This window comes from Gasterosteus aculeatus, chromosome 21 (assembly GCF_964276395.1).
Source record: "Gasterosteus aculeatus chromosome 21, fGasAcu3.hap1.1, whole genome shotgun sequence".
Classification (NCBI taxonomy): Eukaryota; Metazoa; Chordata; class Actinopteri; order Perciformes; family Gasterosteidae; genus Gasterosteus; species Gasterosteus aculeatus.
In genome coordinates, this window is record NC_135708.1 from 437961 (window position 1) to 465099 (window position 27139).

The following is a 27139-nucleotide window of genomic DNA, read 5'->3' on the forward strand; positions in this document are numbered from 1 at the left end:
TCCTCCACTCGTCTCCATGTCCCAACGTCTCTGACTCACTGACTCTGCTTCTACATGTGTGACCAGGACCCATCAGAGACCAGGACCTGGACCCGGACCCAGCTGTGTGTCCATGAAGAGTAACCGGTCTATGGAGCCTCCTATAGCCTTCAAAGACGTTGGTCCCTCTGTTGATGCAAGGTGAGGGTCTCAGGCTGATGATGAGGTGTTTCTACCAGACTCTCTGGTGGAGGTTCTGGGTTTCTTGCTCCAGGGCTCTTCAGCAGTGTCCAGTGAGGGAGGGAGAGCTCCATGGAGGACTTGGTGAGACCTGTTGGGACTAAACCAAACTGACTGGTGAAGAAAACAGTGAGCTGAAAGACTGAGCTGTTGATTCTCAGTGGGACCAGCAGGACCAGTAGACCTAAACCACTACAGGGAGTCATGTGGTCCACATCCAGACCTCACGTCATGGACCTTTACCTTGTTTTGGTCTCTGTGAGGATGGACACCATGTGAGCTGATGCTTCATGATTAGATGATGACGTGATGATGTAATCTCAGTGTTTCTTTCAGTTCACATCAGCAGAGAGGAAAGTCTCCTGAACCCAGATGTTTGTCCATGAAGAGTGATCGGTCTATTGATCGATATATTGACTTCAAAGATGGACGCCGTTCTTATGACCCAGAGTAAGTTCTTAAACAGATGAAGAACTGTTCTGATCCTCAGTCATGAATTACATAAATGTTTGTTCATTGTTTAAAGTGTTGTTTCCATGACGATCCATCATGACAGAACTCAGTATCTTCATCTAACTGGTCTGTGTGTGTTTAAGTGTGAATCATTAACTGTAAACATCCTCAGATGTAAACACAATGTGAGCTAGTTCCTCCACATCAGGATCAGCAGAGGTCACATCTGGAGACAGCTGCAGGTTTCTGCAGACAGATGACTGGGACTGAACATGTGATTTAGAATAAGCTCAGTGCTCTGTGGACCAGCTGACGTGGTCTCTGGACTCCATACAGAGGTTTGGACAAAGTATCATCAGTAGACTCTGTGAAAAGGTCCAAAGACTAGTTTCAGAAGATCTAAGGAGACTTCTAGAGGTCAGGGGACGGACTGAAGAGGTTTGGAGTAGTTCCATAGGACTTTGGACCAGATGCAGAGGTCTGCACACGTTGTTTTTATGACCCACAGTAAGAACTAAAACCAGATGAAACTGATGACTAACTGTCACTCAACTATAAACTGTCCGTCATCATCGACAGTCTTCAGCATCTGGTTTCCATCATGATCAATCATGACAGAAGCCAATATCTTTAACTAATGTTGTATTGGTGTTGATGGTCCAAACACCATGTGAGCTGATGGTTCATGTTCCTCCACAGAGAGGACCAGGAGAGCACAGAGGTTCCCACAGGTCCATCTACCCAGCAGCATCAAACACACCTGGACTCCATCTTCATGGTGTGTACATAAACAACTAGTTTAACATCTCTCAGTTCACCATCATCTCCGTGCTGCACTTTGTAGACCAGTGGATTGTCCGTCTGTCCAACATGGACCTGATGGTGGCTTCCATGGTTCTAGTTGGTGTCATTCATAGAATGTTCTGTTCCAGCTGCTGGAGGAGAACATCCTCACTTTTGTGAAGAACGAGCTGAAGAAGATCCAGAAGGTTGTGAGTTCAGATTACCCAGAATGCTTAGAGAAAGAGGATGAGGAGGTGCTGGATGAAGAGCAGAGGAGGAGCAGAGAGGCCTTTGTGAAGATCTCAGTGCACTTCCTGAGGAGAATAAAGCAGGAGGAGCTGGCTGAGCGTCTGCAGAGCAGTAAGAGGATTTCTCTACAGACTTACCATGCTGATACATGAGACCTTCACTAATGTCTTCAGAGACGGACAGAATATATTCATAGTCATTCTCTGAAGAAAGGACATGATGAAATCTATTCTGTGACTCATTGATCTTCTTTGTTGTCTTCATTCAGGACTTCATGCTGCAGTTTGTCAGCGTGAACTCAAATCCAACCTGAAGAAGAAGTTCCAGTGTGTGTTTGAGGGGATCGCTAAAGCAGGAAACCCAACCCTTCTGAATGAGATCTACACGGAGCTCTACATCACAGAGGGAGGGACTGCAGAGGTCAATGAAGAACATGAGGTCAGGCAGATTGAAACAGCATCCAGGAAACCAGCCAGACCAGAAACAACCATCAGACAAGAAGACCTCCTCAAAGCCTCAGCTGGAGGAGAGGAACCAATCAGAACCGTGATGACTAAGGGAGTGGCTGGCATTGGGAAAACAGTCTTAACACAGAAGTTCACTCTGGACTGGGCTGAAGACAAAGACCACCAGGACATACAGTTCACATTTCCATTCACCTTCAGAGAGCTGAATGTGCTGAGGGAGAAGAAGTTCAGCTTGGTGGAACTTGTTCATCACTTCTTCAGTGAAACCAGAGCAGCAAGAATCTGCAGGTTTGAAGAGTTCCAGGTTGTGTTCATCTTTGACGGTCTGGATGAGTGTCGACTTCCTCTGGACTTCCACAACAATGAGATCCTGACTGATGTCACAGAGACCTCCTCAGTGGATGTGCTCCTCACAAACCTCATCAGGGGGAAGCTGCTTCCCTCTGCTCGCCTCTGGATCACCACACGGCCTGCAGCAGCCAATCAGATCCCTCCTGAGTGTGTTGGCATGGTGACAGAGGTCAGAGGGTTCACTGACCGCCAGAAGGAGGAGTACTTCAAGAAGAGGTTCAGAGATGAGGAGCAGGCCAGCAGCATCATCTCCCACATCAAGACCTCACGGAGCCTCCACATCATGTGCCACATCCCAGTCTTCTGCTGGATCACTGCTACAGTTCTGGAGGAGGTGTTGAAGACCAGAGAGGGAGGAGAGCTGCCCAAGACCCTGACTGAGATGTACATCCACTTCCTGGTGGTTCAGTCCAAAGTGAAGAAGGTCAAGTACGATGGAGGAGCTGAGACGGATCCACACTGGAGTCCAGAGAGCAGGAAGATGATCGAGTCTCTGGGAAAACTGTCCTTTGATCAGCTGCAGAAAGGCAACCTGATCTTCTACGAATCCGACCTGACAGAGTGTGGCATCGATATCAGAGCAGCCTCAGTGTACTCAGGAGTGTTCACTCAGATCTTCAGAGAGGAGAGAGGACTGTACCAGGACAACGTGTTCTGCTTCGTCCATCTGAGTGTTCAGGAGTTTCTGGCTGCTCTTCATGTCCATCTGACCTTCTTCAGCTCTGGTGTCAATCTGCTGTCAGAAGAACAAACAACCTCCCTGTGGTCTAAAGTCTTTAGAGACAAACCTGAACCAAAGCGTCTCTACCAGCGTGCTGTGGACGAGGCCTTACAGAGTCCTAATGGACACCTGGACTTATTCCTCCGCTTCCTCCTGGGTCTTTCCCTGGAGACCAATCAGACTCTCCTACGAGGTCTGCTGACACAGACAGGAAGTCGCTCACAGACCAATCAGGAGACAGTCCAGTACATCAAGAAGAAGATCAGTGAGGATGTGTCTCCAGAGAAAAGCATCAATCTGTTCCACTGTCTGAATGAACTGAATGATGGTTCTCTAGTGGAGGAGATCCAACAGTCCCTTAGATTAGGACGTCTCTCCAAAAAGAAACTGTCTCCTGCTCAGTGGTCAGCTCTGGTCTTCATCTTACTGTCATCAGAAGAAGATCTGGAGGTGTTTGACCTGAAGAAATTCTCTGCTTCAGAGGAAGCTCTTCTGAGGCTGCTGCCAGTGGTCAAAGCCTCCAACAAAGTTCTGTAAGTACAGAGAGAGTTAGATTCATACATCAGGACTTAAATATGCTGCCATCTTTTATACTTACTGCTTCTTCTTCATCCCTCTCTTCAGACTGAGTGGCTGTAACCTCTCAGAGAGAAGCTGTGACGCTCTGTCCTCAGTTCTCAGCTTCCAGTCCTCTAGTCTGAGAGAGCTGGATCTGAGTAACAACCACCTGCAGGATTCAGGAGTGAAGCTTCTGTCTGCTGGACTGGAGAGTCCACACTGTGAACTGGAGACTCTCAGGTCAGATTATGTTAGTTTGTCTTCAAGAGACTGAAGATTTTAATGTGTGTCTCTTCAGTGATGATCTGCTGAGTGATGGTTGATTATTTCTGATTTGATGAAGATTCATTCCACATTTACACTCACTTTGTTCTCTTTCTTTCTATGGAAGGAGTCAGATGGAGGATAGAGAAGCCTAACTTTGAATTTAACTAATAAACAACAATAAATAGCCCTGCCTCATCCTGATATTAATACCACAGTAATTCCTGTAAACAGTAGAACACAATAAACCTTGTTCTATGTAGAACAAAAATAATTGTAAACACTTTCACTGAACATGTTTTTTCATGTTCTAACTGATCGTATTTTAGTCCAAACTCATCATCAGAGGATTCAATATGAATACAAATGTTATTTTTCTTGTTTATTGTTGTCTCTTCAGACTGAGTGGCTGTAACCTCTCAAAGAGAAGCTGTGACGCTCTGTCCTCAGTTCTCAGCTCCCAGTCCTCTAGTCTGAGAGAGCTGGATCTGAGTAACAACCACCTGCAGGATTCAGGAGTGAAGCTGCTTTCTGCTGGAGTGAAGAGTCCACACTGTGAACTGGAGACTCTCAGGTCAGGATTCAATTAAAGTCCACTTGGTGTCTTTATTTACATCCATGGTACATTTATGACTTTCATAAGATTCTTTCTGCTTGCATGATTTAAATCAAATATGTATTTTCCAACTATTTCCATAAAATGTGTTTATTTTCAATATAATGTAAATATTTGACATTATGGAGTTAGTGGTAATGTTATAAGGTTGTTGATGTACATTAGTGGGTGTTTAGTTGTGACTGGAAACCAGTCAGTAACCATGTTAATGTGACCCCTCTGTACCTGATAGTATCTCAGTACTGCGGTGACCTTCCAGCCCTCACAGCTCCCTCACATCATGTGACATGTGTCTTATTCTGTGTGTCTGCAGGCTATCAGGCTGTCTGATCAAAGATAAAGGCTGTGCTTCTCTGGTCTCGGCTCTGAGCTCCAACCCCTCCCATCTGAGAGAGCTGGACCTGAGCTACAATCATCCAGGAGACTCAGGAGTGAAGCTGCTGTCTGCTGCACTGGAGGATCCTCACTGGAGACTGGAGACTCTCAGGTATGAAGAGGCTGCAGCCACAGACCATCAGTCTGGTAGAGGAGGTAGATCTGGAAACCTTTTCTCTGTCCCACTGACAGCCTGGTTAATAAGACCCTGACACACCAAGCTGACCTCAAACTACCAGAGACTCATCAAACTGTTTGTGTCCCACATGAGACCATCAACACAGACAGAAGTAGTGAGGAACAGTAGCCAGGATGAGCCTGAACAGGGAGGAAGGTGATGAAAGCCTTGTTTCTCTGGAGCTTTGTCTCCACGTTATTAGAGAGGACAGTGTCTCCTGACACGTTGACGGCATCATGGTGGGTTGATATGAGTCAACGTGGTCACGCTGCAGGTTTGTGGGCTCTTAACAACTCAAACAACACTTGGATGTTTAGATGCTGGTCCTCTGCCTCCAGTGTGTGTTTGTCCTTTAGTCCAGACATTATTATTAAGAGACAAACAGTCAGAGAAACAATCTGTTCAAAGCGTCTTGATGGATCATCACAGGAGGAACGTTTGGTGTTTTAAAGGAGTTCAGCTTCACCTGCTTTTGGTGCTTTGCACTGAGAGACGGTTCCCTGGATGATAAGAGTGGACTTGTTGAAGCTACAGGTGACAGTCGGCCACAGACGCTCAGTGAAGAACCAACAGCTGATGGTGGACCTGGAATTAGTATCAACTATATCGTAGAAATGAACAGAACATACCAAAAAAACCCTATCCAGATAAATGTTGCCATCCGGATGGAGTGAATGTGATTGTGGTTGGATGAGAAGTGTTGGGAGCGGCTAGGGGGTCGTATTAGGTTACTAGCAAATGAGGAACCAACTTATGGACATTAATAGAATTATTAATAATCACTAAGATACTTCTCAGAATGAATAAATAACGGGGCACCACCCTGAGCTAACAGGGACCAATAACCAAAACTATAAATCAAGTCTCATAATTGATATTCACTCCTTGAGAGTGAAGATGTTGGAAGGAGTTAAGTTCGAGCACTGGCGATGTATGTCAACGGTCACCACCATATAAATGTACAAGTAAACACAGGAAAACGGTTCTTTAAAGTATAACAGGGTTTATTAACTCACAGGAACACCGATCAAGATCACCTATAACTGCAACCAACAATCCCCATAACACTTATTTTAAACCTACTCACTAAACAAGCAATCAAAACCAGAGTGTGTGTGTGTGTGTGTGTGTGTGTGTGTGTGTGTGTGTGTGTGTGTGTGTGTGAGCACAGAGGGGGGTGAGAGAGAGAGGGGGGGGGAGACGAGGGGGGTGCAGGGAAGGAACGGCGGTGGGGTTGCCCACAACAACAAGCGGAGTGCCGGTTATCACACTAGGGGGCGAGCGAGAGCAGCGGGGCGGAAGTGAGACCGTTAAATCAAACCACCGAGGAAGACGGGAACGTTAAACAGTGTAATACGACTACTGGACGCGAGGGGCGAGCGAGAGCGAGATGCAGGAAGTGTTCCACGTATTAAAGCAGGGGGGTCCAAACTTTTTTCACTGAGGGCCACAGACAGAAAAATATGCAAAAGGTTGAGCCGCTCACTAAAGTTAAGGTATATCACCTCTAGTGTATTAACAGTAATACAAATCAATCAATCAAATGTAGGTAAATTATGCTTGATAATTGAATAAACTTAGAAAAAAAAACTGCATAAATCACATCTCTCCATTAATGGGTTTTCATTTTTTTTACAAAAGGGTTGGCAGCTCATCCTCAGATTGCTTCTTCGTCAGGATGGGGACCCCCTTCACAGCCCTGTATAAAGAGGGAAGGCTTTATTTAACCTACTTATGCAAATCATTCATCAGCTAACGTGTTTTAGAAAATGTTATCAACTTTAATTGACTGCATTTATTAAGTAATTGGGCTTTTGAACACATGAATACTGTGTAATATATTTGAACTCGCCTACAATGGGAACAGTGTTGCACTTAATGGGAGCAGTGATGCTGCTCTGGACTGAAGGACGGCTGGCAGGTCACGAGTAAGTTTGCTGGTTGAGATGTGAAGGACATCACAGTTTCCATCATTATAACAGGGGTGCCCCCCCATGAAGTAGTACAACGGGGAGACACTGCAGTCCACCTGATCAATGGGACAACGTGGACGTCCTCCGACTCGCCTCATTCAGCCTCACTGGAAAATGGCTTCTGCTTTTATGTGTTTAGGTTCTGCAGCATGCGGGTGGACACATTTGTCCCTCTGTTGTCAGCGTCTCCTCTCTGAATGTCGCCATGTTTCCATCATCTGAACGGCAGGTCATGTGATCTGAAGGCAGCTTCCATCATATTGTAACGGACTGACATGTTCTGTGAGCGAGGTCACACATTAAGAGTTTGTCCTTAATGGACATTTTCTTCCCTTCCCTTACTTTCATTTTTACACTTAAGGAAGTTTTGAAACCAGTACTTTTATACTTTTACTGAATAAAAAGCTTGAGTCGATACTCTTTTTAAAGCCGAGTATCTATACTTGTACTTGAGTAATGAACGTGAAGACTTTTGACGTCTCTGGTAGTTTGTGCAGCAGCTCTTTTCTGCTACACGTCTGTTCTGTCCTCAGGACGGGGAAGTGGCGCCCCCTCCTGGCCCCTTCAACTTGGGTTGCTAGTTTGCATATATTTGTGACATGAAGTGGAAGTTTTCGGTAGATGGTCTCAGCAAAATCATCCGCTGCCGTCCTTCATGTGTTCAAAAGACAGGTCCATTTCTTATTTGTTATCCATTCATCTTCTTCATGAATATATTCCAGCACCTCGTCGCTGTGTGACGCCTGACTGACAGTCTGTGGTCGTCTGTAAGTAGTGGTAGAAGAAGAAGAGGTGCTCCATGTGGACATGAAGGACAAAGCTGTGTGTGAGAGTGATGTAATGTCCATGTCTCCATGCTGCTCTGACCCCCCTCCTCCTTTCAGGGTGGAGCCTGATGGAGTCCGATGGTTGAGACCAGGTCTGAGGAAGTGTAAGTGTGCTTTGATTCATGAAGATTCAACCATCTTCACACTGTGACATCACTCATTCACCTCTGTGATGTCATCATCAACGTGTCAGTAGATGAACACATGATTAATAACTGCAGCTGTATTGTGTCTTGTTCTCTCATCAGATTCCTGTGAACTCACAATCGACACAAACACAGTAAACAAACAACTCAAACTGTCTGACAACAACAGGAAGGTGACATGTGTGAAGGAGGATCAGTCACATCCTGATCATCCAGACAGATTTGACTTCAGGCATCAGCTGCTGTGTAGAACTGGTCTGACTGGTCGCTGTTACTGGGAGGTCGAGTGGAGAGGAGACGTTCATGTATCAGTGAGTTACAGAGGAATCAGGAGGAAAGGAAACAGTGAAGACTGTTTGTTTGGATCCAATGATCAGTCCTGGAGTCTGAGATGCTTTGATAAAGGTTACCATGTCTGGCACAATAAGACAGTAACACACATCACCTCCTCCCCCTCCTCCTCCTCTGGTAGAGTAGCAGTGTATGTGGACTGTCCTGCTGGCTCTCTGTCCTTCTACAGAGTCTCCTCTGACACACTGATCCACCTCCACACCTTCAGCACCACATTCACTGAACCTCTTTATCCTGGGTTCGGGTCCTGGTTCTGGTCTTCTGGTTCCTCAGTGTCTCTGTGTCCTCTTCAGGAGGGAGAGTCTCCTCCTGGTGGAGAACCTTCCTCTCTGCTCACCACATAGTTCAGTCTGTACAGCTGATGGTGGTTCATGTGGGTGTAGATGCAGGTGGAGCAGGTGAGGGGTACCTGAGCTGGTCTGGACTCTGGGGGGTCCACAGCTCTCTGGGACTCAGATGGAAGTGTGAAAGAGCTCAGCTTAATGCTGCTGTGCTCCTTCAATCAATAGATGATCATTTAGATATTGGCTCCTAATTAGGCTTTAATCTTCATCTTTATGTGTTCAAGAAGACATTTTATAAGACGCTCTTTCATCTGTCCCCCCATATGAGACAAATGTGTCCTTATGTGTGTGTGCGCTTCATCAGCAATAATAAAAACAAGGTGAAGAAGGAAAATATGAATGTGTAATTCTTTTTGAGCCCATTTTAACTTCAAATCTTTCTAAATCTGTTGAGTGAAATCAAATCTAATTTCACATAATCAGGTTTGTTTTGAACAAGAAGCTTTTTAATGGTTCAGCAAACCTCTCAAGGAAATATTGAATATGCGTTACTTGTGTTTTTATTCCCTATAATGTAATTTACAACATTTACTCCATGTGTTACTTTAACAGAAATAGAATTGTTTGGCTCTAATGTTAATAAATGACTTTTATTGGAAACAACTGTACATGTTTAAACAGGCCATCAAATAAAGATGCTTTCAACACGCTGTATTATTTCTTTTGACATGAAATACTCTGATCCTTTTTAAAGATGCTGTACTATTGACTTTTGTACTATTTCCTCCATAATATCTGTATTTATTCTACAGCCCTGTTGCTGTGTCAATAGCACAGAGGACCTGTCTCCTGCAGCCAGCCGAGTGGCTGCAGGAGAAGCACAGTGTCTCTTTCTCTTGCATTTAACACAGAGCTGTAACTGTCTGCAGGCCATGTCCATCTCTGAGACCTGGTGTGCCGTTAAAGACCACGGCACCAACTACTGCAACATCTACGAGCTCATCCAAGGTACTACAGAGTTATTAGTATTATGCTCAGAGGAAATCACATCACATTCATACATGGACTGATGGAGGTTGTTTAGGAGAAACACCTCATGTCCCATTTTACAAAAGAAACATTAAACAATAATGTTAATAATAAATCAATGTGAATGAATGAGAGTGGTGATTAGCAGCATTAACCACACAGTCTGATGATCCTCATACCGCCGTCTCCTTTGTTGAACAGGAAGTGGTCTAACCCAAGCCAGAGGTCACAGAGAGGTCACCAGTGACTTCCTGTGTCCCCAACGCTCCTCTGCTAACTGATATTCAGCTTATACATCAACATGCTGCTTGTTACTGTTGTATTTGGGAGTTTGTTCTGTTTCCTTTGAGGAATAAATACCTAATGAATATACTGTATAACTGTACCCAATATGCTCATGTCATGTATTTGTACACACTGATCATACATCATTCAGTAAGGACTCCCATGCACCTATTCCTCCCATGACATGAGATCTGCTGATGAGAGGATGAGAGGCATTTATAATGGGCCCTTATACCTTCAATTGACTCAGACAGAACAAATAGTAATTAACCAGTTGTGGGTTTGCAGCAGGTTCTGGTAACACAACGTAGTGTTTGACCTCATAGAAGACAAGACATTTTTTAGGCCCTGTTGGAAATAGCACACCCATGATACCATGCAACCATGGGGCCTATTTGAATATTCTGGGTGTCATAATAAAGGAAACACCTGGGAGGTTTTATCCAGATGTGTAAATATCAGTCTATATGTTGTAGGTTAAGACGACATGTAAAAACAATCGTATATATATATATATATATATATGCAGAGTGTATAAGGTGAATCTCTATTGTTTAACATGCCATTATAGCTGTATTATTATGATGGAGTGCAGGCTGGATGGATGTTCCAGGTGTCCACCAATCACTTGCTCAGCCTGCAGAGAAAAGAGAGTCCACGGGGTCCAGCCGCAGTGAGGGGGGCCAGGTCTTAGTGATGGATGGCGAAGCCCAGCTGAGCATATTGCTGCCTTAATAAAAGTTGCCCTGCGATCCACGTGCAGCTACGGGTGTATTTTCTCCTGGTGGCTCCCTCCGCTCTCCGCTCTCCACCATCATTTTTAAGAGCCAAAACTGGTTTAGGTGTCAAAAAGAATGATGCCCCTCGTCAGGCTGCGACTCACCTCTAAGCGCTATCCAAGACTGTATTCACATCAAGTGGCTCTCTGCCGGCGCACGCTGGTCTTTTTTATCTTGTTTTGTTCAAGCGTCCAAAACAAACCAGAAGACAGAAGACGTCATCAAACTTTGACCTGCTTCAGAAACTTTGACCTGGTGTCTTTGTTTGGTTGTGAGAAGACCGACGGAGCAGCAGCAAAGGCCTGGAAACAATACTTTGGATATTTACTGGTATTATAACGGATGCCATTGAGAATGTTGTGGAGAAAAATAATTTATTTTACACAAAGAGATTTAAACATAGTGTGAGGAGCATTTAACAGGTAAGGTTGTGCAGCCTGACAGCAGCAGGAAGGAAGGACCTGCGTTCCTCTCCTTCACACACTTCCAGATGAGCTTCCAGGACGTCCACCATGGGTGGACCGTGGGAGGTGTTGCTCATCCGGGATGATCGCTTAGTCATCATTCTTCTGTCTCTCACCACCTGCACCGTGTCCAGTGGACCCTGCTGGTCTTCTTGATGAGCTCGTCGAGTGTCTTCCCATCGGCCGCCGCTATGCTGCTGCTCCAGCAGACCACTACATAGAAGATGGCAGATGCTACGATGGAGTCAGAGAAGCTCCTCAGGAGTGCTGAGTCATCGGAGAACTGCTGTAGGTGGCAGTTGGCAGAGTTATACTTAAAGTCAGAGGTGTATATGGTGAAGAGGAAGGGAGCTGGGACAGTTCCTTGGGTCGTGGGGTCTTTGGGTCTGGTACCACACAGGGCGTGGTCCTCTCTCCAGCTTCAAGCTCAGGTTGAAGACGTGCTCCACTGTCCCGCAAAGCTGGTCTGTGCAGGACCTGAGGAGCCATCTGGACCTGGACCTTCTCAGTTCTGTTATCACCTGGTAGGTTGTGAGGGACGAGTTGGGGGTGGGGGGCTGTGTGCCGTAGGTTGTTGCAGAGGGGGCGGGGTGCTGATCATCTTATGAAACAGTCTCAATGTAATGTTGATGTCTCCTCGGCATGTAGAGTGGACCTAGTATCCTACGAGTAGGACCAGAGCTACTCGGGCAGCACGCTCTGTCCACAGCCAGGAGCTAAGGTTCAGCGCTGGGGGGCCATCACTGACACCAAGCTGCTGGAAACCAGGGAGAACTAGAGCCAGGACTGAGCAGAGTTCACTGTCACGCTGCTGCAGTGAAAAAGAAACACCTATTGTGACAGTTCATAGTTGTATGATACATAGTAAATATACACAGCAAAGTCAGTACCACTGAGATAATCCCAGTCTACGTTCAGTTAAAAACCATTTAAAACCATTTAAACATTTGATGGATATATATGTCAGACTGCATGATGGCAGAGAAGAACAGTACCAGCAGCTCCTGAGGGAGCAAGTGAAGGCTGAAAGTTCAACCTCTGCTGGGCTTCTTCTGATGCTGTCGATGTTGGAGGCCCACTTCACGTCCTGAGAGATTGTGGATCCCAGAAAGCTGAAGGTCTCTGCAGCAGACGGTGTTGTTGAGTGTAGTGAGGTGGGACAGGGTTCAGGGGCTTTTCATGAAATCCACGTCAGATAGTTGGAGGGATGATGGTTGGATGGGAGGATGGAGGGACATTCTATATATATATATATATATATTCTTGTGACAGGTCTGATCAAAGTGAGGTCACTTTTGTCTTCTTCTTCCACATTTCTCAAACTTCTCACAGAAGCTGAACATCTAGTATATATCTTTTTTTCACTTGATCATTCAAGGCAAGGCAAGGCGATTTTATTTGTATAGCGCTTTTCATACACAAGGCAGACTCAAAGTGCTTCACATTATAACATTTCATACAATAAAGTGAAACAAAATGCAGGAATTAAAAGAAAATTAAAAACAGCAAATAAAAGCAAATAAAATTATAGATTAAAATCTTATTTAAATTGTTTAATTAAAGGCAGAGGTTAAAAGTGCAATGTAGGTAAAATTTAGCAGAAGGCGAAGCTGAACATACGTTTTCAGTCTTGTTTTAAACGTGTCAGAGTTGGGGCAAGTCTTAAATCTTCAGGAAGTTTATTCCAGCTGTTTGTTGCGTAGTAACTAAAGATGCTTTCCCATGATTTGTATTTACTCTGGGAATCACTAACAGATTGGTGTCAGAAGATCTTAGTGATGTTGAAGGCTTATGTAGTGGAAGCATATCAGTGATATACTTTGGCCCTAAACCATGTAGTGATTTAAATGTGAGCAGTAGGATTTTGAAATTAATTCTCTGACATACTGGGAGCCAATGTAAGGATTTAGGAATTGGTGTAATGTGCTCACATTTTTGGTCTTTGTTAGAACTCTAGCAGCAGCGTTCTTAACAAGCTGGAGCTGCCTGACAGTTTCTTTTGGAAGACCTGCAAGGAGACCATTACAATAGTCTAGCTAGTTATAAAGGCATGTACAAGTGTTTCTAAGTCTTGAGCTGACATGAGCCCTCTAAGTCGTGCCACATTTTTGAGGTGGTAGTAGGCCGATTTTGTTACTGATTTGATGTGACCCTCCAAGTGGGGTCGTCGTGGCGCAGGGGTTAGAGAAGGTGTGCTGGGAAGCACAAGGTTGGTGGTTCGATTCCAGGCTGCCTTATGTTCCATGTCGAAGTATCCCTGAGCAAGACACCTAACCCCGAATTGCTCCCTGGGCAAAAATGTGAAAAAAAGCCATGGGTTTAAAGTGTAATGTAAGTCACTTTGGATAAAAGCGTCTGCTAAATGACCTGTAATGATAATAATGAAGTGTAAATCTGAATCCAGAATAACCCCCAGATTTCTGGCTTTATTTGATGTTTTCAGGGACAGAGAGTGAAGGTGTTGGGTTACTTTAAACCTTTCTTTTTTAGCACCAAATACAATGATCTCAGTTTTGTCTTTATTTAGTAGTAGGAAATTTTGACACATCCAGTCTTTGATTTGCTCAATGCACCTGCACAGAAGATCTATGGGGCGATAGTCGTTTGGTGATAGCGCTACATAGATTTGGGTGTCATCAGCATAGCAATGGTGGTCAATTTTATTTTTTTGCATGATTTGTCCTAGTGGGAGCATGTAGATGTTGAATAAAGTCGGCCCTAAGATCGAACCTTGGGGGACTCCACACGTTACGTTGGTTGTTTCTGATACGAAGTCACCAATGGAAACAAAATAGTTCCTGTCTTGTAGATATGACCTGAACCAGCTTAAGACTGTGCCTGAGAGCCCCACCCAGTTTTCCAACCTGTCCAAAAGTATTGACTGGTCGACAGTATCAAATGCAGCACTGAGGTCTAATAGCATTAATATTGAAGTTTTGCCAGAGTCTGTGTTAAGACGGATGTCATTTACTACTTTAATAAGGGCCGTCTTGGTGCTATGAAGAGGTTAAAATCCTGACTGGAAGTTGTCGTGGCAGCCAGTTGAAGCCAGGAAGTGATTAAGTTGTTGTAGGACAACTTTCTCAATTATTTTACTTATGAAAGGTAGATTTGAAATGGGTCTGTAGTTGTTGATAATAGAGGCATCTAGGCTCCGCTTTTTTAGGAGAGGTTTAATAACTGCAGTTTTGAAAGCTTTTGGGAAATGGCCTGTCTGAATAGAGTTATTAACTATTTGCAATACGTCTGTTGCTAGGCAGCCAAAAACATTCTTAAAGAAGTTGGTAGGTAGAGCACCAAGGCAGCAGGTGGATGGTTTTCAGGAAATGGTTAGTTCACTGCTCACTAAATGCCTCGTCTACTGACGCCCCGTCCATGAGGACAAGAAGCCCCCTGTCATATTGACAATCATGTAACAGAATTCCACTAATGTACCTAGAAAATGATGAAACAGATGTGTGTCTCATAACTAACTCTGCTCATCAGACTTGCATTGGGAGAGGCCACCAGTAGGTCTTACTTCAAAATATCTTCTGCTCCGAGAGATCATTTTTAATTGACAGTTTTCTGACTGGCTGACACGTTTTATCGGCCCTTCTGTGTCCACGTGTGAATGCCTTTCACCCCGTACGTCCAATTTGAGGGCTACTTTGCATGCGACTAGCGTTACCGCTCATGTCAATACTGTTTATTCCCGAAATAAATGCATCATGTTTTAAATTGTCAGTGTTCTTGTTGCATGTGTTTGTTTTCTCAAACGAGAATGAGGACGTAGAACTGCACATAAAATACAAACCCACCCACACAACACTGTCTCCACCTCCTCCCTTTCTCACTCTCCCCTTTCCTCTCCGTCTGTCTTTAGTTCAAAGGCTGCCAAATCCTTCCCAAACCAATTAAAGTGTATGTAAGGTCCTCAGGGGGCCCCTGCAGTGACAGTGCAGGACACCGAGTGGCAAAGGGTCTGAGGAGGCAATCACACTCTCCAGTATTCAACACTATCAGAGAGGAACAACAGCAGCAGGCCATAAATCAGCCCTGTGACGGAGGATGGATGGTGTGGGACAACGAGAATGGTGGCTGGTTAAAGGAGCAGGAAACACATGTTCCCCAAATCCCTGGGACGACGTGGCTACGTTATACAACCTTCTACGTCTAACTTATTAAAACTTTAGAAATGGATATATTAGCTAGTATGAAACTAAATTATTGACATCATTTATGTGAATTAGATTATTCCCAAATAATGCTAATAATTGTAATGGGGAAATATTAATCAACCAATGAATTGAGTCTCATGTCAATAGCCAAAGTCCTATTACACACTAAGATTGAACGGCGAAGGTCTTGAAGATGGAGCACACTGTATGAACCGCGTGTCACATCCGTACAAAGTAACTCTGCAATATCGCTCAATAATATCTACCACCAACAAAAGAGACAAGGTATGAAAGAAAAGCAACCCCCGATGGATGTGAGGCAGAGATCCAACCACTCATTTACAAAAACGGGTGTTTTTTGTAAACCGCGTATGTCAAAAGGAAACTGCCGCGTTCTCGTTGTCCTCGTCCAATGAGAACTCACAGAGCTCCACACAAACTAAACTGCAAAGAATCGGGAGGAATTTGAATTCTGCTGCAATACCCCAGTGTAGTTAAATCACACATTGTGTGTATGTGATAGCTCTATTTGTGTACATGCATGAACATTCAGGCTTAAGACTTAAATTAGAGTGAAACAATAATTAACCTCCTCTACCAGGTCGGCCCTACGGATCCCTCGTGACTCTGTGGAGTCATCCAATGTGAAACACTGCCAGTGGTGTTCAGTAGGGGTGAAATAGAACGAAGGTCACGTATGTAACTACGGTTCTATGGATCCTGGATGAGCACTGAGGTCACTGAGGTCACTGAATCTGAACGTCTAGACTGTGGAGGTCATCCGAGGTCACGCACGCACTGACACGTGAGCACAGCATCTATTCCCCTACATCAAACATCCAACCATAACTGTGAAGAAGTGATGATATAAAAGAGCAATAGTCAAACAAAGGACCGTTCTTTTAAAATACATCAAACGAAGGTGAAATGACACTGTGAAGTGAATGTACGTAGTGGAGCTGGATGCAGCAGGATCCCTGCAGCACTCCTCCATCACTCAGCCCTCAACAAGCTCATTAATCGTGACAGAACATGAGCTCAGCCGAGGAGGGAAGGACGTGTGGTAGGAGGTTCCACTTTGACCCAGTGACTGTGTCGGTGTTAACATGCTGGATGCCATTAGTGGTTGTGTGTGTTTCTGAGTGACAGTAGCGCTGCATTGAGAAGACTGAGTACCGACATTGTGTATGCATGTGTTCACATCTCCAGTGAATCCATGCTCTCACAGACGCTGTGTGTGTGTGTGTGTGTGTGTGTGTGTCTATGTTCAGTTTCTGAAAACTGAAATTATTTATGAATATATACTGGACTACACTTGGTTGCATTGATTCACACTTTTCAAAAACCATCAAGTAAAAAATACTTTATTGACAATTTCATATCGTCATTGACTGCTGACTCCTCGCTGCTCTTAACTGGCTGGTAGCGCCTGCAGGTGATAAACCGGAGGTTCCCAACCACCGGGATGCAACAAAGAAAGAAGATTTCATGCATGTATGAATGTATAACAATGGTTTTGCAAATGTCAAACTGAACCAACCAACAGACGGCGTCTTTTAATGTTGGTAGGAAGAGAACTATAACCTGTTAGCGGCATCTGGAAACTATTGGAACTATTGCTAATAAGTGTTTTTGTTTCGATTTCTCGTCTGCCTCTAAAGAAATGACAGACAGAGATTGGGCAAAAACAGCTGGAAGATGTGGGAATATTTGCACTTCTAGAGTTTGTACGAACAATTGTTGAGAGGTGGAGACTAACCCAACAAGGTGGCTCAGTCCTCTTTGGTTTGTCAAGTTTGAATAAAATCATCATCAGATACAAGCATCGTACTACTGATTCAACCACGTCCATAGAAACCTGTGGTGAAAAGAAGCAGAGTTATAATGTAGGAATAGGATGACTGTAACAGTAAAGTGACACGTTATAATGATGGTGGTGGTAGATAATGTCAGTAGGTCTGCGTTGTGATCCAGTCAGCTGACTGACTATATTCAGGTCCTCTTCTTAGTGTTGAAGACATCGTGTTCAGACCTTCTTATTGTATGTTCAGACGTTCTTATTGTATGTTCAGACGTTCTTATTGTATGTTCAGACGTTCTTATTGTATGTTCAGACGTTCTTATTGTATGTTCAGACGTACTTATTGTATGTTCAGACGTTCTTATTGTATGTTCAGACCTTCTTATTGTATGTTCAGACGTTCTTATTGTATGTTCAGACGTTCTTATTGCATGTTCAGACGTTCTTATTGTATGTTCAGACATACTTATTGTATGTTCAGACATTCTTATTGTATGTTCAGACCTTCTTATTGTATGTTCAGACGTACTTATTGTATGTTTAGACGTTCTTATTGTATGTTCAGACGTACTTATTGTATGTTCAGACGTTCTTATTGTATGTTCAGACATACTTATTGTATGTTCAGACGTTCTTATTGTATGTTCAGACATACTTATTGTATGTTCAGACGTTCTTATTGTATGTTCAGACGTTCTTATTGTATGTTCAGACCTTCTTATTGTATGTTCAGACGTACTTATTGTATGTTCAAACCTTCTTATTGTATGTTCAGACGTTCTTATTGTATGTTCAGACCTTCTTATTGTATGTTCAGACGTACTTATTGTATGTTGACACGTTCTTATTGTATGTTCAGAAGTACATATTGTATGTTGACACGTTCTTATTGTATGTTCAGAAGTACATATTGTATGTTCACACGTGTTTATTGTATGTTCAGAAGTACATATTGTATGTTCACACGTTCTTATTGTATGTTCAGACGTGTTTATTGTATGTTCAGAAGTACATATTGTATGTTCAGACGTGTTTATTGTATGTTCAGAAGTACATATTGTATGTTGACACGTTCTTATTGCATGTTCAGACGTGTTTATTGTATGTTCAGACATACTTATTGTATGTTCACACGTTCTGTGCCTTGAGGGTTTCTCAGTACACAGGTACACCCCACTGCCACGACCGAACAATGGATCTGGAACCAAATGCACAACTCTGGTTCAAAATCAAAGTTTATTACCAAAACCCCCCAAATGAAAATCACTCTTGAAAGAGGAAAACTCTCTACTAAACTTAAGAACAAAAAACAATCTAGTAAATAAATGCTTCAAATTCAAATTGAAACAGAAAATCAGGAGACAACGTGATTAAATGAACTTAACAGCGCTTATTGGACATGACAGCCACTCTTTTCATAACTTTGTATGTATTTTACTATGTTAACTACACTACTGCAGACTGTACAACTGTACCTCTTCTTTCAAGAATACAATGTAACATTTTAAAGACCAGTTCTGTTTGACGTAAGACTCAATGAGGGCACAATTATTTTATCCACCACAGTCTGCCCCCCAGGCTGAAAGTGGGAACTGGTTCCATAAAAGCGGAGTTCAATAACTGAACGTTTGACTGACAATATCTGGACTCCTCACTTAGGACCTTCACTCAAGGGACGTTTGATTTGATTATTTGGACCCTGAAGATGAGTTTATATTGAATTGCAGGACATTTTTGTGGCTATTTCTGAGTTGAGGAAACTTTCGGTAAATTACAGCTGTTTTCACTGATTGAATTGGCCTCCTGGTTTAGTATTCGTTCTGGACTTCTGTTACATTTTGCAGCGTAGTTGCCAGTGTTCATTTTGTTGACGAAAACTATGACAACATTTTTTTGATAACGAAGCTTTTTTCCACGACTAAGACGAGACTAAGACGTGACAAACGATCTTCAAAAATAAAAACTATGACTAAATCTATTCTAACTTTCCTTAACGAGACGAACATGTTGGTGGTTGACGAAGTCACGATACTTTTCCCCCTAAATCCGCACGCAGCTGACAGACAACAGACAGACAAAGTACGGCGGTTATTGACGCGTCATGATGACGTCATCCACCAACCCAGGACGCGCGCAGCGGCGCAGCGGCGGTTCTTGTGCACCGACTACGGACCGCGACGACTATTTTACGCTGCGGCTTTGTTAGTTTAGCTCAGCTGCCTGTTAGCTGACTGTTAGCTGACTGTTAGCTGCCTGTTAGCTGACTGTTAGCTGACTGTTAGCTGCCTGTTAGCTGCCTGTTAGCTGACTGTTAGCTGCCTGTTAGCTGACTGTTAGCTGACTGTTAGCTGCCTGTTAGCTGCCTGTTAGCTGACTGTTAGCTGCCTGTTAGCTGCCTGTTAGCTGACTGTTAGCTGCCTGTTAGCTGCCTGTTAGCTGACTGTTAGCTGACTGTTAGCTGCCTGTTAGCTGACTGTTAGCAGGCTGAAGCCGCGCTGCTTCACAGAAACATGAAGACACGTTTAAAGACCGTCGGACCTTTCTGCTCTGTTCTCTGGCGACGGCAGGCAGCGTTTCCTCGCTGGATGAGACGCTCCGTCACAAACGCGTCTAACGTAATAAACTCATTGCAGGTTCTGAAGCCAAGAAAATAATGCATTGCACCGATTGTAGGACGTTAAGGTCTCTTTAGTTGGGACAGTGGAAACAATAAAGGACCATGAAGTGTCAAAAGCACTGCAAGTAAACAGACAAAGACAACAAAGTGTTGCGTTTAGGTCCCTGGTCCTCATGAAGTTGTTACACCTTTGCCAATTTGTTAAATTGCCTTTCAAATAAATGCTTTGCTATTTGTTAAAATCCAAATCTTTTCACTTCAAACATTTGTTCTTGGCCCGGCTCCTCCGTCACATTTTACAACCGAGTCAAAACGTTTGCCGACCTGCTATAGACCTGTCCTAGGAGGGACATCTATAGACCTGTCCTATAGGAGGGACATCTATAGACCTGTCCTAGGAGGGACATCTATAGGCCTGTCCTATAGGAGGGACATCTATAGACCTGTCCTAGGAGGGACATCTATAGGCCTGTTCTATGAGGGACATCTATAGACCTGTCCTAGGAGTGACATCTATAGGCCTGTCCTAGGAGGGACATCTATAGACCTGTCCTATAGGAGGGACATCTATAGACCTGTCCTATAGGAGGGACATCTATAGGCCTGTCCTAGGAGGGACATCTATAGGCCTGTCCTAGGAGGGACATCTATAGGCCTGTCATAGGAGGGACATCTATAGGCCTGTCCTAGGAGGGACATCTATAGACCTGTCCTATAGGAGGGACATCTATAGACCTGTCCTAGGAGGGACATCTATAGGCCTGTTCTATGAGGAACATCTATAGACCTGTCCTAGGAGGGACATCTATAGGCCAGTCCTAGGAGGGACATCTATAGACCTGTCCTATAGGAGGGACATCTATAGACCTGTCCTAGGAGGGACATCTATAGGCCTGTCCTAGGAGGGACATCTATAGACCTGTCCTATAGGAGGGACATCTATAGACCTGTCCTATAGGAGGGACATCTATAGACCTGTCCTATGAGGGACATCTATAGACCTGTCCTATAGGAGGGACATCTAATGGACAACCAAGTACTGCAGGCTGGACTATTATGCAGCTGTAGACACAACACAGGGTCCCTGGGCCTGAGAAGGGAAGAAAAGGAGTTTAATAAAGCTATTAAATGGGACTAAAACTACTTACATTTTAGTCTAGTTTTCGTCGACGAAAAGACTAAAGAATAAGACTAAATCAAAAATAGCCACTACCACTGGTAGTTGCCCAGCTGGTCGGGTTAATCGGTACTCGTTGTTCGAAGGGTAATTCTCTAAATGTGACTCGGTAGGAAGTAAAGAGTTTTCCGGTCTGGCGCCCAACGTATCTTTTGGATTTAAGAGAGACTCTGCAGGTTCACAGCACCGGTACGATTAGTTCACAGAAACACGTCTGGTTGTGTAGTTCTAAACGAGTCCAGCCCGATTAGCAGAACCAATACCCACAGGAAGAGAGGAGGCAACCTGCAGAACCTACAGGACGGTTCAGCCTGTCTCAGATGGAGATCCCTCCTACGTCAGGTGTTTCCCATATTTCCATGTGAGTGTTTTCATTGTATTGATGTGGGGGCCGAGGACAGAGGACGTTTACGTTTCTAGTTGTGAGATCTGCTCCGTCTAAGGGCTCTAACTTTATACACCAGCTTCTGAGGACAGCGGTGCTCCATCATGCACCAGGGTGAGTTAGAACAAGGACAAACCTGGTTCACAGCGGAACTCAGAACACTGCATCTGCAGAAGGATTAGGCATTTAGGAGTGAGGACAAAGACCTACACAGCGTCAAATACAGGTCTAGCGAGGCGGTGAGAGAAATGTCCTCTGAGAAAGTGAAACAACAGCTCTCAGCAAGTGACTCTGCTTCTGTTTGGTGATCTGTTGGAGGCCTCTCCAGGTACAAGCCTTCAACCCGCCACTCCATGAAGGACCTCCGCCTGGCACACGAGCTGGATGAGTTCTACTGCAGACTTGAACGACAAAGGGACAGTCCTTAGTCCCTCCCACACTTTGTATTTTTATTGTTAATTTCATGATGTATATGTCTTTTGTGTAATGGCATGTAGCCCCCTTCTCTCCCCCCCATGATAATGTCCTCGTATCGCCAACACACTTGTCAAATAAAGGATTCTGATTCTGGTACATGAAATAAAAGGGCATGTGATGTACGTACAATGGGGAGGTGGTTTTATAATATGTGGAGCTTAGAAGGTTCAATGTAAATTAAAGCACGTTATCTCATTCAGAAGTTTAAGATGATAAAGTAGTGTAGTGCTAAGACATATCTTTAGAAAATCTAGTGGTGTGCACATGGTTTCAAAAATGCTCCAGAAGTTTAAAGGTCTCTGAGGTTGATCAATTCACATATTTACTTTCTCCTCATTTCTATTTGTTTTGAGCGTCCAATGCAGGTTTAGCGAGGCGGTGAGAGATGGTGAACAAAGTGCACGTTGGTGCACTTTCCAAAGAAAGTGATTAAAGTTATTGTATGAAACCCATTCCAATCACTCATTTGATAACAGACTGGCCAAATGAATCACAGGAAAAGCACCTGCTCAAGATGATGACGTTTGTGCTCATTAGGACGCTCACTACCTCCTGGTCCTCACATGTCCAATCCTTCTTTCATCTGGCCACTAAGTGACACCACCTCCTCCAGTTCTGGGGAAGCTTTAATGAAATACCTGTGTTTTCCTCAATGAATGATTTCATTTAGGATGGTTAGAAAGAGCCAGCGAATGAATAATTACATTAGAATATTAATCTCTGTTGTAGGACTGAAGCAATGAATCAAAACCCTGCTGTTTGATTGCCTCCTCGTGCCCCCTGCTACCTTCTGCACCACCCAGCTAACAAGCAGACAAATCATTGAGCCCCTCTTCACATGGAGGAGGGCTGGATGTGGGGCGGGGCTTGGGACCAACACACACACACACACACACACACACACACACCCCATTTCACTGTGGTTGTTGTGGGAGGTGGTGACTGAGACACAAAGCCCAGTGTTTGTGTGTGTGTGTGTGTGTGTGTGTGGTTTCCTCATACTTGTGTGTGCTTAAAGTTGGCTGATGTCAGAAGAGTGTATTTTAAATGTAGAGAACTTCACTACATCCAAACTAACTGCTTAGCTGAACCATCCGTTGGCTTTTATTTATTATTATCTCGATTATCTATGATTATGTGTCAGAGAGTTTGCGTGACTGATTCTGTTTCTCATTTTGGAGTTTTAATGAAGCCTATATATATATATATATATATATATATATATATATATATATATATATATATATAAAACATGGGTATATAGTATGTAGTCTCCCATAGCACTATGTTCTATGGAGGGGTGACAGTTTACCATGTTTTAAGTCTATTGATCAACAAACCTGCTAAAGCAACATTTGGCTTTTTTCATTTTGACCATTATCTTTCATATTGTTGGTTCTAAAAATTGCAGTTTTAAAGGGACGCAAACGAGATATTTGTCCCCATGTCACTACCAGCGACAAGCTGTGCCGAGTGCTTTACAGGTACCGTTGATGGTTTCAGACATGTGCCGTTTTCCTGCCCAGCCTCCAACAAATGGAGTTGCAAATGCATGTTCCCGTCCCTTTGTTGGTGCATTGACATGTTGGTCTTACAACTACGCTGTGGCAGGTTCGTCCTACGCGGGGGTCTCGGAATGACAAGCACGCAGCAGTTGGGTCCATTATGTATAATTTTATTCAGTCGTTTGCAACCAATATAACGCGATCGGCTCCGGCATTGACATGTTGGTCTTTGGTCATCTATGCATGTTCCCGTCCCTTTGTTGGTGCATTGACATGTTGGTCTTTGGTCATCTGTGCATGTTCCCGTCCCTTTGTTGGTGCATTGACATGTTGGTCTTTGGTCATCTATGCATGTTCCCGTCCCTTTGTTGGTGCATTGACATGTTGGTCTTTGGTCATCTATGCATGTTCCTGTCCCTTTGTTGGTGCATTGACATGTTGGTCTTTGGTCATCTGTGCATGTTCCCGTCCCTTTGTTGGTGCATTGACATGTTGGTCTTTGGTCATCTATGCATGTTCCCGTCCCTTTGTTGGTGCATTGACATGTTGGTCTTTGGTCATCTATGCATGTTCCTGTCCCTTTGTTGGTGCATTGACATGTTGGTCTTTGGTCATCTGTGCATGTTCCCGTCCCTTTGTTGGTGCATTGACATGTTGGTCTTTGGTCATCTATGCATGTTCCTGTCCCTTTGTTGGTGCATTGACATGTTGGTCTTTGGTCATCTGTGCATGTTCCCGTCCCTTTGTTGGTGCATTGACATGTTGGTCTTTGGTCATCTGTGCATGTTCCCGTCCCTTTGTTGGTGCATTGACATGTTGGTCTTTGGTCATCTATGCATGTTCCTGTCCCTTTGTTGGTGCATTGACATGTTGGTCTTTGGTCATCTGTGCATGTTCCCGTCCCTTTGTTGGTGCATTGACATGTTGGTCTTTGGTCATCTATGCATGTTCCCGTCCCTTTGTTGGTGCATTGACATGTTGGTCTTTGGTCATCTATGCATGTTCCCGTCCCTTTGTTGGTGCATTGACATGTTGGTCTTTGGTCATCTATGCATGTTCCCGTCCCTTTGTTGGTGCATTGACATGTTGGTCTTACAACTATGCACCTTTTCCTGCCATCAAAGGGACACACTATTGGGAAAGCAGGACGCGTGATGTATATTTTGCTTGGTAAACACACAGGAACCCTCTCCTGTACATTTACTCAGTCTTTTTGTGGTTGTTCTTTTCAAGCCAGCAGAACACAATACCAACCAACCTAATGGCAACTGGTGATTTATGAAGACTTCTTCATTCTTTTGGTAACTCATCCCCAAGCTCCAGGAGTATCTCTACCACCTTTCCGTGTGATTCATTCATTCATTAAGTCCCTCACACACGCTAGAAATATTGCATTTACCTCCACCTCCTGCCAAGATTAAATCCCCGGGACAAAAGTGCTCGGAAGGAAACCTGCTTCTTTAAATGCAAGCAATGAAATACTGACACTTACACAGGCCAAAATGAAAGAATTATGCGACCATTTGCTAGTGTGTGGGAGACACACGGAGAGCAGAGGAATAAAAAATAAGGTGGTAACATCAAATAGAAAAAAGAAAGAGGGGCGGCAGTGGACAGAGAGACCACGATGAAAACAGTGAAGGTTTTGGTAGGATGGATCGCCTCTTTAGGTTGTCTGGATGGAATTGGCCGCCGGTCAGGGTGACGGATGCAGTGTGACATTTATTGCATCATGGGGGACCTGAATGTGCAGATAGAGAGAAAAAATGAAAGAATGGAAAGAGAGAGAAGAATAGCAAATGGGTGGTAGACACACATGACACAAAGGAGAGGGCGAGGAAATTAAAGGGAGCAACTTCTGCCATTACAAAGACCGACTAACTGCTCCTGAATATATCCTTCAAATGTTTTTGTCTTTACTCTAGCCTCATTTTTCTTTTCTCAGCGCCTCTCCACGGGGCAGAGGAGGAAAGGCCAGCTATTCAGCTATTAGTGGCGAGGGAGAATACCTTTCTTATGACGGGGGAATTGGGCTTCGGTGCCACGTCGTCCATTATGTCCCCTCACTTGTCCTCTCCTTGCATCACTCCTTGACTCCTGAAATCCAAGCAGGATGACATTTATTCAGGAATCTCAACCATTCACTGCAGAGCCTTATAACTGACATGCATCTTAAATGAGCAAAATCCACTCTCGACATGGCGGCGGAAATGGTGAGTATTTCTAAAATGTGTATTAAAAATACCCATTTGAAATCCAAACTGAAATTTGATGGATTGATGGAGTGTTTTGTGTTTCTCGTGGTAAACACCAGAGTTTGAGGCGCTTTGGTATTGTTGTTCTCCAACTAATCAACCGTAAGAGGCCCTGAAAGAGAGGATGATGGCCTCTATTATTTAAAATGGAGGAACCAATCTCCTCCAGGATTGAGCCCTTACTTGTCTCTCTTGTGTCACACAGTCATTACATTTCCACATACACATTTAGGGTGAACACGTAAGTTCGGCGAAGGTTAGAAGAGTGTGTGGATTTTGTTTTTCTCCTTTCTGACAAAATGAAAAGGAACAATATGCTAACATTCAGATCAATAATTAAAAACATGAACAACGTTCTTAGGGAGACACCAAACAAAGATGCTAATATTGCAAATATTTAAAACGTGAAAAGGAATAATTGTCCATTAATTTTTACAATTCAAATAAGTATGATCCTGCTCATTTACAATGTGCACATATTTCATATAAAAATGATTTAAAGTCAGAGAAATATTCTCAGAGAAAAAACTCTGACGGAGGGGTGAAAGAGAAACATTGTGCCATTGATTGTCTTGCAGCAATTATCCGTCTAGCTACCCCCCCCAACCCCATCTGTGAGCCTGAGGGGTAATTTATCAACCAAAAGACCATTAATCACGGAATGGGACGGCGGACGAGTGCCGTTTAGAGGCAGAACATGAGGACCCATCCATCTACACCGAGATCCAGACACCACACACACCCTGAAGGGCAGGTTCAAGACCAAGGTGGACAACCAACTCTCGGGGGGACACAAAGCCGATCAAAGCTCTACAGTAGGGGGGTAATAAGTGCAGCCGCTAGCTACCAAAATGTTGTGTACTGGTGGACTTTCAACATTTGGAAGGAGAGTTTAAAAATCGGGCAGAATGATGAATCTGTGAAGGTAACAGAATCTTAAAGGAATTCTGAGTAGCTTAAGAACAGCTTCTCTCATCACACGTTGCATACGTTTGAATTATTCCCTCACCTCTGCATTACTCTGGATCTGTTTACATGTACCTCATGCATGTCGATGATTTTTAAGCATGTCTTTGACAAACATCCTTGTTTTCTGCCTCTAAGACATTTTAAGGGAGGCAAAGGAAAAAAATGAATAAATGAAACATAGAAGGTAAAAACGTGTGTTCATCCATTCAATTTGATAAAAGAACTGAATATATAACACAATCTAAAGGTAAAAAGACATTTGCAAATAAGAAATGTCGACCACATTGTTTCTACATCCAGTTAAAAACATATCTGACATTCACTCACTGAACACTGCCAAAACCTGCACATCATAACTTCTTCTACTTTGAAAAAGACAAAGGTCTCCATCCCCTTCACCCAGGATGGACAGCGGGTCCAG

General features: G+C 43.8%; 1 protein-coding gene across 7 annotated transcripts in view; it reads left to right on the forward strand.

Moving 5' to 3' along the window:
* LOC144390244 (protein NLRC3-like) overlaps window positions 1-27139 on the forward strand; it is a 111842-nt gene that overhangs the window by 4210 nt on the left and 80493 nt on the right. Inside the window, exons 3-12 of one of the 7 annotated variants that reach the window (XR_013454318.1) lie at window positions 67-180; window positions 556-669; window positions 1372-1450; window positions 1605-1815; window positions 1973-3776; window positions 3868-4041; window positions 4466-4639; window positions 4995-5168; window positions 6876-8138; window positions 8283-9522. Coding sequence is in view for 5 of the 7 variants with exons in the window: in XM_078096697.1 (XP_077952823.1) it covers window positions 67-180; window positions 556-669; window positions 1372-1450; window positions 1605-1815; window positions 1973-3776; window positions 3868-4041; window positions 4466-4639; window positions 4995-5168; window positions 8092-8138; window positions 8283-8875 (3484 nt within the window). In the remaining 2 variants the exon portion in view is untranslated. Of the gene's footprint in view, window positions 1-66; window positions 181-555; window positions 670-1371; window positions 1451-1604; window positions 1816-1972; window positions 3777-3867; window positions 4042-4465; window positions 4640-4994; window positions 5169-6875; window positions 8139-8282; window positions 9523-27139 lie in introns of those variants that run through there. The other 6 variants (XM_078096697.1, XR_013454319.1, XM_078096699.1 and 3 more) reach the window with 6 other exon arrangements.